The 20,345-nt window shown below is 51.8% G+C and overlaps 1 protein-coding gene across 1 annotated transcript in view; it reads right to left on the reverse strand.

The window, feature by feature from the left end:
* LOC130492784 (ankyrin repeat and fibronectin type-III domain-containing protein 1-like) overlaps positions 1-20,345 on the reverse strand; it is a gene marked incomplete at its 3' end in the record, with an annotated part of 200,689 nt that overhangs the window by 19,283 nt on the left and 161,061 nt on the right. The window contains exons 4-10 of the mRNA XM_056866570.1: positions 15,005-15,206; positions 13,704-13,911; positions 10,532-10,726; positions 8,034-8,147; positions 4,910-5,007; positions 3,369-3,459; positions 892-999 (exon numbers count right to left, since the gene is read on the reverse strand). Of these exons, the coding sequence (XP_056722548.1) occupies positions 892-999; positions 3,369-3,459; positions 4,910-5,007; positions 8,034-8,147; positions 10,532-10,726; positions 13,704-13,911; positions 15,005-15,206 (1,016 nt within the window). The remainder of the gene's footprint in view (positions 1-891; positions 1,000-3,368; positions 3,460-4,909; positions 5,008-8,033; positions 8,148-10,531; positions 10,727-13,703; positions 13,912-15,004; positions 15,207-20,345) is intronic.

Here is a 20,345-nt window from a genome sequence, read left to right on the forward strand (position 1 = left end):
CTCCGGCCCCGCCGCGAAGAATCCCCCTGAAGGAACCGTGCAAAATAACAGCGGAGCGTTAGCGATGCACGTGCCAACGGCTATGCAAACAGGAACGGAGGAGCAGGTGAGTGTGTGGGGGGTGGAATTTCTCCTTTTGCGTCGGGACCGGGGATAGGCATTTTTAAAGTCGCCTTTTCCACAGCGAAACTATTGGGCCACTGCTGGAAGGGTTCCCTGGGAGAGCTAATAAAATTAGCCAAGAATTGTCAACCAACTCGGCTGGTTGCTCGATTTTGTATCCAAGTTTGCAATTTTAGAAAAAGTAAAAAAGGGCCTTTTGACATAAAGAGTGGCAGAGTTTTAAAGTTTCTGGGTAGGATTTAAATTTTTAGCATTTGTCAAGAAGAATTTCAAACTGTAATTTGGTTTGTCGGTTTATCGGTTATTTTTATCCTGCGGTTTGCGTTTGGTATATACCATGTTGGTTGGGAGTTGCTACATGAGTTCGGTTGTATACTGATTTTATTCCTTTTGTTCAGTCCCTGTACCTGTTTTTGTGCAGGTCGTGGACCGTAATAAAGTTTTAACTAACAGTGAAAGTCGCGTTTAAAAAAAAAGAGCTTGGAGCGAGCATCGAAATTGACCGTGCATAAACGGCCCGGGAGAAGAAATGTGCGGGTTTTACGGCTGCCGGACATGGGGCCGATTTCAGAGCCGCTTCCCATTCTGTCGCTCTTGGAACCAGTCAGCCAACGCCACCCATCCTAGCCCACGCCGAGAAAACTGCAGCGCCCAAACACTTCGCGTTTCTCCTTCCCGCGGATTCGATTTTCTCCCTCGGCAGCGCCGTGACGGACCTGACGGCGTCTGGTGCCCCCGCCTGCCTTGGCAGCCGCCGCCGCGACTCACCGTGGCACACACAGTGCTGGTGGGCGGTCTTCACCTGGGTTAGCAGGTGGTCCAACGCTTCGGCCTGTCCCCTCCGCCGCGGCGCCCGCCCGTCGTACTCCCTCCAGTCTGAAACGGGAAGGCGATGAGCAAAGGAAATAAGAGACGCGGTGGCACAACGCCATCAGGAGACCCCCTTTCAATCCATCACGGCACCATCGCGGGGAGGGGGTCATCCTCGTCGGTTCATAGCCCGGCCAAATCTCTGGCGAGTGATCAAGCCGTTCCACATTTCTCAGGCCAAGCCCTTCCTCAAACCCAAGCAACTGATTGGTAATAAAGCTACAGGTCTTCCAAGCTGGTAGGAGGAGGAGGAGGAGGAGGAAGAAGAGGAAGAAGGAGAAGAAGGAGAAGAAGGAGGAGGAGGAGGAGAAGGAGAAGGACAAGGAGAAGAAGGAGGAGGAGGAGGAGGAGAAGAAGAAGGAGAAGGAGAAGAAGGAGAAGGAGGAGGAGAAGGAGAGTTGGTTTTTAAATGCCAACTTTCTCCACCGCTTAAGGGAGAATCAAACCAGCTAACAATCACCTTCCCCTCCCCACCACAGACGCCCTGTGAGGTAGGTGGGGCTGAGAGAGCTGTGACTAGCCCAAGGTCACCCAGCTGGCTTCGTGTGGAGGAGTGGGGGATCAATCCAGTCCACCAGATTAGCCTCCGCTGCTCATGCGGAGGAGCGGGGAATCAAACCCGGTTCTCCAGATCACTGCTGGTGGTGACCGTCCTCCAGGATAATGGAACTGAGCAGCTGCCAACAGCAGGGGATGACAAATCACAACCAACACACAAGGTCCAGTCTGTTGGCGCTCTCTTCAGTCTTTCCACAGCCTCATGGTGTAGTGGTTAAGAGTGGTGGTTTGGAGCGGTGGACTCTGATCTGGAGAACCGGGTTCGATTCCCCACTCCTCCACATGAGCAGCGGACACTAATCTGGTGAACTGGGTTGGTTCCCCCACTCCTACGCACAAAGCCAGCTGGGTGACCTTAGGCTAGTCACACTCTCTCAGCCCCACCTACCTCCCAGGTTGCCTGTTGTGGGGAGGGGAAGGGAGGTGATTGTAAGCTAGTTTGAGTCTCCCTTAAGTGGTAGAGAAAGTTGGCCTATAAAAACCAACTCTTCTTCTCCTTCTCATCCCTTGACTGGGAAGAAGTTGTTTGGGACACCTAGTGAGAATCATACTCACCTTGACAAATAAACAGAACCTCTTCCCCAGGCGCCTTAGTTATGGGGTGGCAGAGCTACTGAACAGCACCGGCGCGCGGGCGTGTATGTGGGAGAGCAGCTCTTTTACATTAACTTTACATTAATTGGTTTGTACGCTCCCCCGTGCTGCTGTTTTCCATGGAAAGATCAGCTCTGTTAACTTTGGCCGAGGCCCGGTGCTATTTTTAGGTGCTTTTTAAAACACCCAGGGAGGCCCTGCACACTTTTACGTGACAAAAGTTGGTAATTTTTAAAAATTTAATTTGGGGGAGAAATATTTTCTTTAATACGTGCAAGCGAGCCACCATGCATGTTCTAATGTGGGCCTAAACGTTAACAGTTTGCATTCGATGCTACGCAGCTCCAAGATTCGGTGTAGTCTGACCTGCACAGCCCCAGGCTAGCCTGATCTCATCAGATCAAAGAAGCTAAGCAGGGTCAGCCCTGGCTAGTATTTGGATGGGAGGGGCTGTGGCTCAGTGGTAGAGCATCTGCTTGGCATGCAGAAAGTCCCAGGTTCAGTCCCTGGCATCTCCAGTTAAAGGGACTAATGTGCAGGTGACAATGTCCTAAATGGACGCAGCCGTAGAGCTACTTTTTAATGTATTCCCCCCCCCCAAATAAAAAGTACATTGGGGGAGAATTTTCACCCCAGAACGTGCTAAAAGTGAATTTTCTCACCATGATACTCAAGCTAAATACCCAAGCTTCTAACTATTCAGATATCCCTGAAGACAGCTCTCTCTTGACCAGGCCATTCTCACAAAAGAAAGTCACAAAAGTTTAGACATTAGGAAGAACTTTCTAACAGTTAAAGCGGTTCCTCAGTGGAACAGGCTTCCTCGGGAGGTGGTGAGCCCTCCTTCCCTGGAGGCTTTTAAAAAGAGGTTAGACGGCCATCTGTCAGCCATGCTGATTCTATGACCTTAGGCAGATGATGAGAGGGAGGGCATCTTGGCCATCTTCTGGGCATGGAGTAGGGGGTCACTGTGTGTGTGTGTGGGGAGGAGGTAGTTGTGGATTTCCTGCATTGTGCAGGGGGTTGGACTAGATGACCCTGGTGGTCACTTCCAACTCTATGATTCATTTTTCATGTATGCGATTGCAATTCTGCCGGATCCAGATGCCACGGATCCAGATGCCACAGAGCTCAAGAAGGCACCCCTGACCTTGAGGCCTGTCAAGTCGCATCCCAGTACGAACACTGAGACACATATAACGCCTCTCAGTATGCACACTTACTTGAGGGAATAGCACAGGGTGGTGTCGACGTCTGAGGAGGTCCCCAGCCCTTCATGTTGTAGGCAGAAACTCGGACATAGTAAGCAGTACCCTGTGTGGAGAAAGGGCAAGGGAGAAACAGTCATCAGGGGGTAGAGGACAACCTGGCAGGCAAAGGGTTGCTTTTCTCTGCTCGCAAAGAGATGGGAGAGCTGTGGAAATGAAGCCAACCTAAGGTCCGCTTGTGTCAAAATGGGTTTTGCTGCCGTTTGTGCTCTCGGGAGCCATCCTCCGCATAATGGGGGAGGGACAGCTGACCGGCAGCGTGGGTCCTGCCGTTCCCAGGGAAATAAAACGGCAGAGGTAGGGGGCGTCCCCCACCCCCACCCCGGCAGCCCGTGACTTCCATACACTTGCGGGCTGCAGCGGAGCCCCCTGGTTCTCATCCCCAATTAGCCATGGAGCTGGTGGAGAGGGTTTGATCTTTGCAGGTGGCGGCAGTGGGGGAGAACCGGCTTCTGATTTATAGGCTGAGGGTGGGGGTGAGAAAGAGCGCCCGATGGGGGGGGGAGATGGTGCAGAGAACAAAACCCATAGGACACATGGCTTAGTGAACCCTTCTCCACTTTCTTCATGGCACGGAGATTTCGGCCTCAAGATACCTCCTCTTTACCATCCAAAGGAGTTCCTATCATACACGGTAGCCACACGGATGTGGAAGACCTCCGCCTGAGACCCTGGAGAGCCGCTGCCGGTCTGAGCAGGCAATACTGACTTGGATGGATCGAGGGTCTGATTCAGTAGAAGGCAGCTTCATGTGTTCGTGTGTATTTGCTTGGGGAGGAGCTGTGGCTCAGTGGTAGAGCATCTGCTTGGCATGCAGAAGGTCCCAGGTTCAATCCCTGGCATCTCCATTTAAAGGGACTAGGCAAATAGGTGATGTGAAAGATCCCTGCCTGAGACCCTGGAGAGCCGCTGCTGGTCTGAGTAGACAATACTGACTTTGAGGGACCAAGGGTCTGGTTCAGTACAAGGCAGCTTCATGTGTATTTGCTTGGGGAGGAGCCGTGGCTCAGTGGAAGAGCCTCTGCTTGGCATGCAGAAGGGTCCCAGGTTCAATCCCCGGCATCTCCAGTTAAAGGGACCAGGCAAGTAGGTGATGTGAAAGACCTCTGCCTGAGACCCTGGAGAGCCATGGAGAGGGGCCGTGGCTCAGTGGTACAGCATCTGCTTGGCATGCAGAAGGGTCCCAGGTTCAATCCCCAGCATCTCCAGTTAAAGGGACCGGGCAGGTAGGTGGTGTGAAAGATCCCTGCCTGAGACCCTGGAGAGCCGCTGCCGGTCTGAGTAGACAACACTGACTTCGATGGACCAAGGGTCTGGTTCAGTAGAAGGCAGCTTCATGGGTTCATGTGAAAGCAAACTGGAAATCGCCTTTGAATGTCTGGCTGTGACCTGACGTGACACGGGCACAATGGGTCATGGCAGCCTGGCGTCACATTTTGGCAACTCAGGACAAGTCCACGGGAGGGGTGTGGAGGGGGGGGGAGCCGCTCACTCACCGAGATGAGGCCCCGGATGGTGACACGGAGGTCTTTCAACTTGTCGGTCACCAGCTCGCCCAGTGGCGGGGAGAAGGCGGGGGAGCAGCTCCACTCGACTGCAAACAAAAGAGAGAAGGCACAGCCACGCTGTCAGTAACCGGGGGTCTTTCATCGGCGAGGGGAAGGAGGTAGCGCTTGGCAGGCGGACAGGGCGAGATTAGGGAGCCTGGGCTGCCAGCGATGGACCAGCTGCTGCGAGGGGATTGACTGTGAAACTGAAGAACCAGCGATGGCCAGGCCAGCTGTGTGGGCTGGGAAAATGTCTGAGAAAAAAAAACAAGGAACGGAAGAGCTGGGTGGGGGGAGGCACATAAACTGCAAGAGGGGGCAACAACGGGGCACGCCTTTCCCATATTCATTGCCCCCCCCAACAAGCAGAACCTAGAAGAATAGAATCATAGAGTTGGAAGGGACCACCAGGGTCATCTAGTCCAACCCCCTGCGCAATGCCGGAAATTCAAAACTACCTCCCCCCCCAGTGACCCCCACTACATGCCCAGAAGGTGGCCAAGGTGCCCTCCCTTCTCATGATCTGCCTAAGGTCATAGAATCATAGAGTTGGAAGGGACCACCAGGGTCATCTAGTCCAACCCCCTGCACAATGCAGGAAACTCACAACTACCTCCCCCCCGCACCCCCAGTGACCCCTACTCCATGCCCAGAAGATGGCCAAGGTGCCCTCCCTCTCATCATCTGCTTAAGGTTATCGAATCAGCGTTGCTGACAGATGGCCATCCAACCTCCAGGGGAAGGAGAGCTCACCACCTCCCGAGGAAGCCTGTTCCACTGAGGAATCACAGAATCAATGATTCTACGCAAAACTTGCAAAGCTATTAGCTATAGCTGCATGTCTCCCGACCGTCTCTAGACAGGGCTGCTTCCGCTGCCCCTTCTCCATCGGCCGCTCGAGGAAGGCGAAAGGCTGCCCAGCGAGATGGATGAACAGACGGGCCGATGAACCCGCAGATAAAAGACGGCACAGAACAGGTGGACCGAACAAAAGCCGTTGAGAGGGGGGGGGGCGGGTCGGTGGGAAATAGACAAAGTAGATTAAGGGGCAGGATTTGGTGGTGACTGGAAAAAGGAACATTCTTCCGAAAGCCAACATTATGACAGGATGCACAGGGTTTAAACGGAGGGGGAATCTATGCTGAGGGGAGCAGGTGATGAAACCAAAAAGGGACATGTTTGTACGGGATCCAAACAGCAACCAGAAGATGTTAAAACAGAATTAAATCAGAAGAGTTTCCATCTCGACACTATTTCCTAACTGTGAGAGCAGTTCCTCAGTAGAACAGGCTTCCTTGGGAGGTGGTGAGCTCTCCTTCCCTGGAGGTTTTGAAGCAGAGGCTAGTAGGCCATCTGTCAGCAATGCTGATTCTATGAACTTAGGCAGTTCTTGGGAGGGGGGCCATCTTGGCCATCTTCTGGGCGTGTGTGTGGGGGGGGGGAGGTAGTTGTGAATTTCCTGCATTGTGCAGGAGGGTGGACTAGATGACCCTGGTGGTCCCTTCCAACTCTATGATTCTATGATGGGACTATGATAAGCTGTCGGCTCTGGGGAGGGGAAGGGAGGACGAAAGGTGACCCCCCCCCAATGTCCAGGACACTGAAAATAAACTGTTCCTGCTTCTTTCCTGACCACGCTACTCAGGGAAGGAAGGTCGAGCACCTTCCTGTGAAAACTCCAGGGCAGCACGTGGCGGCAAAGCAGGGAGAGGGGTTCAGCCAACAGGGCCGGACTAGAAAAGGAGGCGTGTAAACTTTTCTGCAGAAGTGTTCCAGTGCCCATGGCTGGAAATCTCTCGTCAGTCAACTCCATGTCCGGTTTCAGGAAACTGGAGGAAAAAACGCATCAACTCCGTTTTTAAAAGTTACTCTAAATGCAGAAATTAGAAATACGTTGCCAGTGACAAGAGGAAGAGATAGACCGGATTTGGTGCTTGTAGGTCATTGGAGGCGCTGGGATATCATTTTGGAGGTCACTGATTCATAGGGTCGCCGTGAGTCGGAAGCGACTTGACGGCACTTAACACACACACGTCATTGGAAACTTGGGGAAACGCACTGGCATCCAACAGTGGTTGGAGGGGGAAGCTCCTAACGTCTAACCACTGGGGACTCCATGCAGTTTCGTGGTGCTTTCTGAGCTTTTATGCAGAGCAAACACAGAAATCTTCAAACTGTGTCTACAATCATGAGTGCCAGAAGCTTGTTCATCATGAAATCACAACCCGGCGTTTAATAAAGTATGTGACAGCTGGCTGCACCAAATGTTAGATGCTGGTTTTTTACACCCTTCGTGAGCTATGGTGATACAGTTCAGAAGAAGAAGAAGAAGAAGAAGAAGAAGAAGAAGAAGAAGAAGAAGAAGAAGAAGAAGAAGAAGAAGAAGAAGAAGAAGAAGAAGAAGAAGAAGAAGAAGAGTTGGCTTTTATATGCAAACTTTCTCTACCACTTAAGGGAGGCTCAAACCGGCTTACAATCACCTTCCCTTCCCCTCCCCACAACAGACATATACGCTACATGAGTCAGACTATAATATCAAAATATTATAGATGAAAGTGTTGGAAAGAATTCATGTTGGAATGAGATGCAGAAGAAGAAGAAGAGTTGGCTTTTATATGCCGACTTTCTCTACCACTTAAGGGAGACTCAAACCGGCTTACAATCACCTTCCCTCCCCCTCCCCACAACAGACCCCCTGTGAGGGAGGTGGGGCTGACAGAGCTGTTAATAGAACTGTAACTTGCCCAAGGCCACCCAGCTGGCTTCACATGCAGGAGTGGGGAAACCAACCCGGTTCACCAGATTAGCCTCCGCCGCTCATGCGGAGGAGTGGGGAATCAAACCCGGTTCTCCCGATCAGAGTCCAACGCTCCAAACCACCGCTGTCCACACATTAGTAACTTCCATATTCTGCCTTCCTCGTCGAGACTCAAGGCCCGTGACCAAACAAACAAAAGGGGAGCTCTATCTGTGAGCCCTCCAAGAACCAACTGGATAGGATTGCCAGTCAACCAGATGGGCCCTTTAAGTAACATCTTTGGGAAATCTGGCCCTCAGCAACCCACAGCTTTACCTTTGTATTTGGTGACCACAGCCGAGTTGACGCTTAGAGGCTCCTGGAAGACGACTTCCACAGAAGTGCTACTGGCCACTGATAGGTGAACATTCGTGGGTGGATCCGGAACCCCTGAGAACAGAGAACGCAAATGTCACTGGGGACATAGAACCATAGAGTTGGCAGGGACCACCAGGGTCATCTAGTCCAACCCCCTGCACAATGCAGGAAACTCACAACTACCTCCCCCCCTCCCACATCCCTAGTGACCAGAAGATGGCCAAGAGGCCCTCCCTCTCATCATCTGCCTAAGGTCACAGAATTAGCATTGCTGACAGATGGCCATCTAACCTCTTCTTCAAAACCTCCAGGGAAGGAGAGCTTACCACCTCCCGAGGAAGCCTCTTCCACTGAGGAACCACACTAACTGTTAGAAAATTCTTCCTAATGTCTAGATGGCAACTCTCTTGATTTAATTTCAACCCGTTGGTTCTGGTCCGACCTTCTGGCACCCTCCTCCATACGACAGCCCCTCAAGCACTTGAAGATGGTTATCATGTCCCCTCTCAGTCTTCTCCTCTGCAGGCTAAACATACCCAGCTCCTTCAACCTTTCCTCGTAGGACTCCAGACCCCCTCCCCATCTTTGTCCGAGTGTAGAAAGGTCTGTGCTGCAGGGGCGACTCTTCAGTCTGGTTTCTAACCACAGAGTCATAAAGTTGGAAGGGACCCCCAAGGCCATCTAGTCCAACCCCCCTGCACAATGCAGGAAATTATAATCAGAATTATCATACGCACGGAGACGGTCCCAAAAGGCGAGGCAGAAAAGGCCCGCCCCCTTTGCGAAAAGGCTCCTGAGAAGGTGAACGTATTGAATTCTATATGGAGCGTACGTGTAGGGGAGAAGAGGGTGGAATCAAAGACTGCATTTCCCCTGCGGCATTTGACACGGCGTCAAACGGGGGTGTACGTTCAGAAAGAGCAGACCGGCTACGCAGAAACCTTTCTTTCAGCGGCGCTCGGCAGCTGGGCCGGCCGTCACACTCAAGAACTCCCTGTGCCCATTAGAAAGGATTTTTCCCCCTTAAAAAAAAAAATATCACATGGCTTAAAAGGACAGCAGCGTTGCTTTCGCCTCCGATTGCTTGGAGCCATATGGGTTTGATTTTACTGAACACCGAAATGATTACCATGCTCTGACACGGTGAACTGAATAATTTATTACGGTCGAAGGCCAGCACACCTCTGGTTCGGTGTACTGCGACCCCTCTTCTCCTGCATGCGGCCCATCACAGTCTTCCAGGACACCTTCTTCCATTATACGAACTAACATAGACCATTAAGCACATTATTTTTATTCTTATTCTAGCTCTACAGGGCGCAAGAAGACCCTGCCCCGAGGAACTTACAATCTATGATTTGGCATGACCAGGTGGAGCCAGGGAGGCGGAGGCAGGGATAAAGAAGTAGAGGGGTAGCCGTGCCAGTGTGGGGCAGCAAAAACATACAGGCACCTTAAGGACCAACACATTTTTTTGGGAGGGACGGTGGCTCAGTGGTAGAGCATCTGCTCAGTATGCAGAAGGGTCCCAGGTTCAATCCCCGGCATCGCCAGTTAAAGGGACTAGGCAAGTAGGTGATGGGAGAGACCTCAACCTGAGACCCTGGAGAGGAGAAGGCCGAGAGGGGATATGATAACCATCTTCAAGTACTTGAAGGGCTGTCATATAGAGGATGGTGCCGAGTTGTTTTCTGTTGCCCCAGAAGGTCGGACCAGAACCAACGGGTTGAAATTAAATCAAAAGAGTTCCTGTCTAGACATTAGGAAGAATTTCCTAACAGTTAGAGCGGTTCCTCAGTGGACCAGGCTTCCTCGGGAGGTGGTGAGCTCTCCTTCCCTGGAGGTTTTTAAGCAGAGGCTAGATGGCCATCTGTCAGCAATGCTGATTCTATGGCCTTAGGCAGATGATGAGAGGGAGGGCACCTTGGGCATCTTCTGGGCATGAAGTATGGGTCCCTGCGGGTGTGGGGGGGGAGGTAGTTCAGAATTCCCTGCATTGTGCAGGAGGTTGGACTAGATGACCCTGTGGTCCCTTCCAACTCTATGATTCTATGACCCTGGAAAGCCGCTGTCGGTCTGAGTAGACAATACTGACTTTGATGGACCTTGGTTGTCTGATTCAGTATAAGGCAGCTTCATGTGTTCATGTGCTCCCTAGCACAATCTTTCATGGCCTACTTGTCAATCCAGTTATCCATTGCATAGGGTTAGTTTCACTGGGGACCCCCCCTCCCTCGGTGGTGTCAAAAGGTGGGTTTTGAGGAGGGATTTGAAGGAAGGCATTTTGGGAGGCTATTCCAAGCAGAAAGGGCAGCCATTGGAATCACTTTTTAGGGAAGCCAATGAGGGTGAACGCTGCCCCAGTGCTTGAGTGTCGGCTGGGGGAATCTTGAGGCCGCTTGTCTGATCTACTTGGGTAGGGGGGATGTGTCCTGAGCCCCGCCACAGAGACTCACGGGCATGCTCAAAGCCGGCGTTCATGCGCTTGTAAAGCCGATAGCGCCACTCCCAGGACTTCAGCAGCTTCTCCTTCTCCGAGCAGTCCGCGTTGGGCACCTCGTTCACCACCTGCGCGGTGAGATCGTTCACCCGCTGCTCGGCCTCCCGGACCAGCGTCGACAGGTGCAAAGCCCGGCTCTCCAGACTCACAACTTCGGAAAGGGAAGGGGGTGGGGGCCGGGAAGAAGGGGGAAAGAAACAGTTAAAAGCATGCACAAGAAGAGAGGAGAAAGAAGAGTTGGTTTTTATATGACGACTTGTGGCTCAGTGGCAGAGCAACTACTTGGCATGCAGAAGGTCCCAGGTTCAACCCCCGGGATCTCCAGTTGAAGGGACTAGGCTAGAAGGTGATGTGAAAGACCCCTGCCTGAGACCCTGGAGAGCCGCTGCTGGTCTGAGTAGACAACACTGACTTTGATGGACCAAGGGTCTGATTCAGTACAAGGCGTGTTCATGTGTACCACTTGAGGAAGAATCAAACCGGCTTACAATCCCCTCCCCGCAACAGACACCCTGTGAGGGAGGTGGGACTGAGAGAGTTCCAAGAGAGCTGTGACTAGCCCCAGGTCACCCAGCTGGCTTCGTGTGTAGGAGTGGGGAAACCAACCCGGTTCACCAGATTAGCTCCCGCCGCTCATGTGGAGGATCAGGGAATCAAAACCGGTTCTCCAGATCAGACTCCACCGCTCCAAACCACCGCTCTTAACCACTACGCCACGCTGGCTCTCCACCTTGGTGGCAGACTTAGCAACTAGAGTGCCTGAACTTAGTAACTAGAGCGGCGATGTGAAAAACCCCTGCCTGAGACCCTGGAGAGCCGCTGCCGGTCTGAGCAGACAATAATGACTCTGATGGACCGAGGGTCTGATTCAGTTTAAGGCAGCTCCGTGTGCTTCATGTGTTATTGGTAGCTGTTTGAAAAGTCACACGTTCTTTTGCAGCGCACGAGCCGCAGCTGGAGCGCAACCTCTGCAAGTTGCCTGCGTGAGAGGCTTGGGCCCTTCCAGAGTCAACAAGCATTCAGAACAAGACAGTTATACGACCATGAAAGACAGCTCTTTCTTCCACACTCCCCAAAGAATTTGTCCTCCAGGCGCTTTGGGCATTGCTACAACCTATGGCTCTTGCGCCAACTACCTATATAATCTAGCTCTACCATTCCAGAGGAGAGCCTTCACGTTGGTAAGATTAAACACCTTTCCGTCGGCAGTGACTCATGGGAGGTTTCTTGTACACCTCGCAATGCCCGACTATGCGGCTGTGACGCGGGAGTCCCCCGCTCTGTGGAACCTATCCTATTGGACTGCCCATTGCACAGCAGACCTCGCCATATAATGCTCAGCCATCTGCCAGATCCTCGGCGTATAAGATCAAAAAGGGATATGACTCGCTTCCTATTAGCAGATCAGGACAGTAACCTCCCTGCTCTAGCAGCCTCCTTTTTAGCGACAGCCCTCTCTGAGAGAATCCCCAAAGATCATCTGGTTCAAGAGAGCTCAAGTATTATATAAACTGTAATTTCAATCGATAAATCATCATTACTAATGAATCATAAGAACGATTTTAACCCTATCTTCGCCGGCTGTTCGGCGTGTTTTATTACTTCAAGATGCCAATAAAGGTATTGTATTGTATTGTAACAAGAGGAGAGTGGTAAGCTGCAGTACTGCAGTCCAAGCTCTGCTCACGACCTGAGTTCGATCCTGACAGAAGTCGGTTTACGTAGCCGGCTCGAGGTTGACTCAGCCTTCCATCCTTCCGAGGTCGGTAAAACGAGGACCCAGCTTGCTGGGGGTAAAGGGAGGACGACTGGGGAAGGCCCTGGCAAACCACCCCGTCAACAAAGTCTGCCTAGTAAACGTCTGGATGTGACGTCACCCCATGGGTCAGGAATGACCCGGTGCTTGCACAGGGGACCTTTACCTTTTTCATTTTAATCGATAAATTATCATTACTAATGAATCATAAGGATGATTTTAACCTAACTCCGCCGGCTGTTCGGCGTGTTTTATTACTTCAAGATGCCAATAAAGGCATTGCATTGCATTGCACTGTATGGCATTGCATTGCATTGCATTGCATTGCATTGCATTGCAACCAGAGGAGAAGACGAGCGCACACCCCGGCTTGCTTTCTATTCAGTGGAACCTCTGGGCTTGCCTGGCTCCTACAGCCCGGCGGCGAGGACATACGCTCCTCTTTCTGCGCTCACTAGCTCCTTTCACTGCATGCTCTGCCCAGCTATGCCTGTGGCTACTCGCTGCACGGGCCACCCAGCAAGCGAGAGACCCCAGTGGCTGCATCCAGCACAACCTATTTAGAGCGTGTGTGCCTGCAAGCTTGAGGGAGAAAAATCCCCATCTCCCGGGACGAAGCGCTAATAAATACTTATTCAAAGTCACTCCCTTCTTCTGCTCTCCCCGTTCACAGGAATTCCTTCGCCGAAAGAAAGGGGCATTCTGTCCCTGACCCGAAAGCCAGGGCTGCCGTAAAGAAACCCTTCATTTGGTCACGAGACGCGCTATCTTGCAAACGACTAGCAGCCAGACGTTTCCCTGATGCTCTGAGCTGGTAGCCAGAGGTGAGACGGAGTCTCTTCCTGTGTCTTTCCATTTCACTTCACCTGATCGGACAAGTTCGAACATCTCAGGCAGCAAAAGCCAAACCAAGCGGGGCTATTCCAGGCAGACGCTCTTCTGAGATGACCCAGCCGAGAGAATCTACTCAGGTCATCCCCCGCTTTCGCCAACCTGCTTCTCATAATGAGAGAATCTCTTCCTTAGAGCATGCCATTAGGGGCCGCAAAGGCAGAAGAGGATGGAAGGGTCTCTGCACATGTTAAGAGCGTAAGAACATAAGAAAAGCCCTGCTGGATCAGACCCAGGCCCCAGTCGGCCACGCGGAAGCTTGCCGGGCGACCTTGGGAATGGGATGGCCACACTCTCTCAACCTAACCTACCTCACAGGGTTGTTGTGAGGGCAAAACGGAGGAGAGGCCAACGAAACAGGGTCTGCGGTCCCCGTGCCATCAGGGAACCCCGAGGGGTCAGAGTTCCTCCAGTCCCAAAGAGAGAAACGGACAGGGCAAGCGCGGAAGAGGGCGCGGCTTAGTCCTGAGACGGGACTTACAGTGAGGGCTCTCCTTGGCCCCGGCCAGCAGCAGCGTCCTAGCGACGGGGGCGTTGTTGGTCATGATGGCGATGTCCAGGGGCAGGAGCCCCTCGCTGTTGGGGGTGTTCAGGTCTAGCTCCTCCAGGCTGTACTGCTTGAGCAGCTCCTGCACTTTCTCGAGGTCCTGCAGCTCGACGGCCTCGAAGAGGGCGGCATTGCCTTGAAACTGCGGAGAGAAGCAGTCGCGGGATTCTGCGGGAGAGGAGCGGGCGGCTCATTCCGCCGGCTCTTCTCCACTCGGTCTTGGAATCACGGAGTTGGAAGGGACCACCAGGGTCATCTAGTCCAACCCCCCCGCACAATGCAGGGAATTCACAACTACCTCCCCCCCCACACACACCCAGTGACCCCCTACTCCATGCCTAGAAGGAGGCCAAGATGCCCTTCCTCTCATCATCTGCCTAAGGTCATAGAATCATAGAAGGGACCACCAGGGTCATCTAGTCCAACCCCCTGCACAATGCAGGAAACTCAAAACTATCTCCCACACACACCCAGTGACCCCCTACTCCAATCCCAGAAGGTGACCAAGAAGCCCTCCCTCTCATCATCTGCTTAAGGTCATAGAATCATAGAGTTGGAAGGGACCACCAGGGTCATCTAGTCCAACCCCCTGCACAATGCAGGAAACTCACAACTACCTCCCCCACACACCCAGTGACCCCCTACTCCAAGCCCAGAAGATGGCCAAGATGCCCTCCATCTCATCATCTGCCTAAGGTCATGGAATCAGCATTGCTGACAGATGGCCATCTAGCCTCTGCTTACAAACCTCCAGGGAAGGAGAGCCCACCACCTCCCGAGGAAGCCCGTTCCACTGAGGAACCGCTCTAACTGTTAGAAGGTTCTTCCTAATGTCCAGACGGAAACTCTTTTGATTTAATTTCAACCCGTTGGTTCTGGTCCAACCTTCTGTAGCAACAGAAAACATTATTAGGAGAAGACCCTCAGCTTATACTCCAAACTGCCAAGTTCTGCGCTGTTGCTATTAAAATACTCAGAACTTTATTAGAGAATGATCGTTAGGATATTTTACAAATTTTAAGGTGATAATTTTAACCAGGGGTTGCTTTTATTGACCGAACACCTTTATATGTACAGGAAGTCTGTGATTCTGCGGTGCAAAACTATTGGGTCTGGAAACTTTTGATGCGTTGGCCCGTGATCGGTCAGCCGACCGTATTAATAAATTTGAATAACTCAATTTGGAGGGGCGCACTTGCCCGGATGAATTCTAGTGGGCAGGGAGCGGCACTCACGAGGTAGGACTTGCGTAGCTTCTCCTTCTCGCTCCTCCCCGCGAAGGTCCCCTCATCGAAGGACATGTAGTTGACCCGGAATTTCCCAGACAGGTTCCGGTACAGCCTCTTGGCGGCATTGGGAGAGGAGGGCCCCGGCTGCTTCCTCGACTGGGTGAGCTGTAGGTCTCTCATCTGCTGGGTCATTTTAGGCGAGGAAGACCTAATGAAACACAAAGTGAAGGATGGATGAACAGACACAATGAATACCCAAGCTGGGGTTAAGCAGGGAGTGGGAAATCTAAATGCAACTCGGCACCCAACTCGGCACCCTCCTCTATATGACAGCCCTTCAAGTCCTTGAAGGTGGTTCTCATATCCCCTCTCAGTCTTCTCCTCTCCAGGCTAAACATACCCAGCTCCTTCAACCTTTCCTCATAGGACTTGGTCTCCAGACCCCCTCCCCATCTTTGTTGCCCTCCTCTGGACGCGTTCCAGCTTGTCTCCATCCTTCTTAAACTGCGGTGCACAAAACTGAACTCAACTGATCTCCAGCCAATAGAGATCAGTTCACCAGGAGAAAATGGCCGCTTGGGCAATTGGCTTTGATATGCCGACTTTCTCTACCGCTTAAGGGAGACTCAAACCGGCTTACAATCACCTTCCCTCCCCACAACCTGTGAGGCAGGTGGGGCTGAGAGAGCTGTGACTAGCCCAAGGTCACCCAGCTGGCTTTGTGTGGAGGAGCAGGGAAACCAACCCGGTTCACCAGATTAGCCTCCGCCGCTCCTGTGGAGGATCAGGGAATCAAACCCGGTTCTCCAGATCAGAGTCCGCCGCTCCAAACCACCGCTCTTAACCCGCTACACCACGCTGGTGAGGGTGAGAGATCAAAAGCCAAATCCAAACGGTTTAGGAGAAAACAGCCTAATCCACGGTGTCGAAAGCCACCGAGAGATTGAACAAAACTGCAAGAGATGGGCTCGGTTTATCAATCTGAAGAGCTGGAAGTGTTTTTTCACACAAAGCATAGTTAAATGGTGGAACTCCCTGCCCCGGGATGTGGTGATGGCTGCCAACATGGAAGGCTTGAAGAGGGGAGTGGACATATTAATGGAAGAAAGGGGTATTCATGGCTATTAGTTAAAATGGATACTAGTCATGATGCATACCTATTCTCTCCAGGACCAGAGAAGCATGCCTATTATTTTGGGTGCGGTGGAGCACAGGCAGGATGGTGCTGCTCCAGTTGTCTTGTTTGTGGGCTTCCTAGAGGCACATGGTTGGCCACTGTGTGAACAGACTGCTGGACTTGATAGACCTTGGTCTGATCCGGCATGGCTTATCTTATGTTCTTATGTCCCCTGACCACTAAAACTGCCTCCATCCCAAAACTCAGGCCAGAAGCCAGACTGAAAAGGGTCAAGGAAGGATGAGTCATTCAGGAACGCCAGGAGCCGCTCCGCCACGGACCATTTTGCCAGCTTCCCTACAAATAGACAAGTCTAATACCAGTCCATAGCTTCCTTACACAATGGGCCGCTTCTTAAGGAACGGGTGGGACGTCACCTCTTTTACAAGGGGGTGGCACCCGCCCCTCCTTCAGAGAGGCGTTCGCCATCCTCGCCAGGAGCTCACCAAGTCGTCCAGCTGGCTCTCCACCAGCCACGATGGGCAGGGGTCCAGAGTCTATGTGGCAGCCTCCACAACGCCAGGCAACCTGTCAACATCCTCAGGAGGAATCAGAGCAAGCGGGCCCGACCGATTGTGAGAAATGGGTGCTTCATACGCACAACTGCCTGCTTACTATTTCCAATCCCCGGGGGGATAAAAATGCTGCCATCGCTGGAAACTGGATGATGCATGAAGCTCTTGCTTTGTACCCCTCGATTCCAACGGCGAAAACCAGTCTGTTGGCGCTGAAGCTTCTCACAGACCCCTAAAATCCTGGCTAATTCCAGGAACTGTGGAAGACAGGTACATTTCTTGGTGGCAGACTTAAGGCAGAGCGGGAGACCTCTGTTGAGGGTACCAAGACTCTTAGCCAAAACGCCTTGTCTGAGACTGTCAGCATCATATAATGGAGCTGTTTCAATATCCTGTGAAGCAAACCAGCTCTTGCTTCCAACAGCTCAGATCATGGCCTTATACTGAATCAGACCCCACTTGGTCCATCAAAGTCAGTATTGTCTACTCAGACCGGCAGCGGCTCTCCAGGGTCTCAGGCAGAGGTCTTTCCCATCACCTACTGCCAGATCCTGGAGATGCCAGGGATTGAACTCAGGGACCTTCTGCATACCAAGCAGATGCTCTACCACTGAGCCATGGCCCCTCCCCAGAACATAAGTAAAGCCACGAACACATGGAGCTGCCTTATACTGAATCAGACCTCTGGTCCATCCAAGTCAGTATTGTCTACTCAGACCGGCAGCGGCTCTCCAGGGTCTCACATCACCTGCTTGCCTAGTCCCTTTAGCTGGAGATGCCAGGGATTGAACCTGGGACCTTCTGCATGCCAAGCAGAGGCTCTCTACCACTGAGCCACGGCCCCTCCCCAAAACAAGTTTTTGCCTGCGCGCGTCCAGCCCTGCGGCTGCCGCACCATGTTCAAGACCGAGAGCAGGGTTGTGGTTCACATCACTCAGCAGTCCAGTACGCTGGTTCGAAAACTAGGCCCTGTTCCGGGCAGGGCAGCGTATCAGTTCAGTTACGCTTCCCCGACAAAAAACCCCGCAGACCCGCACGACAAACAACACCGAGAAAAGCACCGGCACTGGTGATCGTGTTTAGGGAGACAGCCCTGCGGAGGGTATTAATAGCACCCCCCGCCTAACCCCCTCCATCACCCTGATTGTATCTGAGACATCGTGGGCTGCAGAATTACATTACCTATTTTAATATATATTTTTTAAAAACGCTGTTGCTATTTTTGAGCTTTCAAACACAGCGAGGCTGGCTGCTGCTGCCAGGCGTACTCCTGGGATGGGTCGTGAAGATTAACAAGTCTCTAAGTACTAATGGATGGATGGACTCAATAAAGGAAGCCACAGCCTTCCATTCGCAAGATCTGAGCAAGGCTGTCAAGGATAGGACATTTTGGAGGACTTTCATTCATGGGGTCGCCATGAGTCGGAGGCGACTTGACGGCACTTAACACACACACACACACAAATACTAAGAAGACACATCTGTGATGCAGGGAGAAAGTTAATCCCCCCATACCTATAAAAGGGAGTGGGAACAGGTATGTTTGTGAGGTCTTTCCGCAAGGGTTTGGCCTGGCTCAGAAGCTGGATGCTTCTGGGACACAACCCACGTCCAGCAGCAAGCACACTATGGCCAATTATGCATGGTCAATTTTGATACTACTCAAAGCTCTTTTCTAAGATGCGACTTTAAAAATGCCTATTCACCGTCGCTACACAAGAGGAGAAATTCCACCCCCACTCACCTGCTCCTTTGTTCCTGTTTGCATAGCCATTAGCATGTGCGTAGCTAACCTGCCGCTGTTATTTTGCATTGTGCCTTGAGGGGGGTTCTTCGTGGCAAACACCAAAGGTCGCGTTAAATGGGCTCTTTAGTAACGCGGAGCAGGTATGCGCCAGCTTCGCTGTCACTTCCGGAATGACAGTTCAGCGTGAAAAAATCAAAAAAACATGCGGGGCAATTCAGCCCGGAACGCGCTGCTAATTACCATGCAAAAATGCCCTATATGTTTAAAACGCAGCAGAAACAGATTTGTCCAGATCTGCCTCTGGCATTGTTAAATGCACTTATTTGGCGTGTCTCTTTCCCCCTTGAAAGTTTGTGAGTCTGGACGCAAGCGGTGGGTCTCTGTGCCCGCACACAGGCACATGGAAAGCTGAAACGCCCTGCTGGATCAGATCCAGGTCCATCAAGTCCAGCAGTCTGTTCACACAGTGGCCAACCAGGTGCCTCTAGGAAGCCCACAAGCAAGACGACCGCAGCAGCACCATCCTGCCTGTGTCCCACAGCACCCAAGATAATAGGCATGCTCCTCGGATCCTGGAGAGAATAGGCATACATCATGATCAGTGCCATGAACATGTCCACTCCCCCCTTAAACCTTCCAAGTTGGCAGCCATCAGCACATCCTGGGGCAGGGAGTTCCACAATTTAACTATGCGTTGTTTATCTGATTTTGAATCTCTCCAGCTTCAGCAGATGACCCCGCGTTTTAGTATTATGGGAGAGGGAGAAAAACCTCTCCCTGTCCACTCTCTCCAAACCATGCATACTTTTATAGACCTCTATCATGTCTCCCCTCAGCCGCCTTCTTTCCAAGCGCACTATGGATGTTTTCCTGTTCCATGTTCGTCCTGCGAGCACGTCACGAAAGACAGCTGAAAACAGCCCCCTTAAAATGATATGCGCGCTTGGAGAAGGGCGCAGACATGGTGTTCTCGGATTCAACGAAGTCCCGCAGTCAAGAGCTCCCGAGGCATCAGATAAGGGGACAGGTCACCTTATGGCTTGGGAACGGGCTAAAGGAAACAAAGGGCGGGAATGAATGGACAGCTTTCACAATGGTGTGGCGTAAACAGCGGAGCCCCGTTGGGATCTGTGCGGGGGGCCGGTGCTTGTAAAACTTATTCATGCAACCTGAAGGCCCCCGTTTCGGGAAGGTCCTAAGTGAAAACCCCACAGGCTCCTTAGTACGTTTCATACTGATTCGGCCAACTATGTAAATGTTCTGAAATTACCAACTGATCCCATTGATATTGGTAAATGGATACTTGGTTAAAATGAGAAGAGGCCAAGAAGAAACTGGAGCCCAAATTAGAACAAATTTTCCAGGGTACGTACAAAAATCTATTATCTCGCAAACAAACAAAATTGCCCAAATTGCCCCCAATCCATTCTGCTAATAGCTTCTGGCCACTTTCTTCTGCATCTCTCAAGTCATTAATATTCCCATTGTGCGGCTAGGCGATAGGGTCCAATTGTCCGTACAATGCAGGGTGTCACGTTATAACATAAATCCTTGCCTGAGAACAACAATAATATGGCCAGAATTCAGCTTTCCACAAGCCTGGCTCCCCACAAGATCCATTCCCCATTTACGGTTCCTCCCCCCTTAAGGATGCATTGTGTTAAGGGAATAGGGAGACACTGGGCATATGCAAAGTAAATATTGGGAATAGTATCAGAGATCCACATTTGAAATGTGGTGTTGGAGGAAAGCGTTGTGGATACCGTGGACTGCCCAAAAAAACAATGGGTTATGGTGGGTTATAGATCAAATCACAGTGGGTTATAGATCAACAGTGGGTTATAGATCAAATCAAGCCTCAACTGACCCTAGAAGCTAAAATGACTAAACTGTCAATGGCTAGCGTAT

This window comes from Euleptes europaea, chromosome 21, assembly GCF_029931775.1.
Source record: "Euleptes europaea isolate rEulEur1 chromosome 21, rEulEur1.hap1, whole genome shotgun sequence".
Lineage (NCBI taxonomy): Eukaryota > Metazoa > Chordata > Lepidosauria > Squamata > Sphaerodactylidae > Euleptes > Euleptes europaea.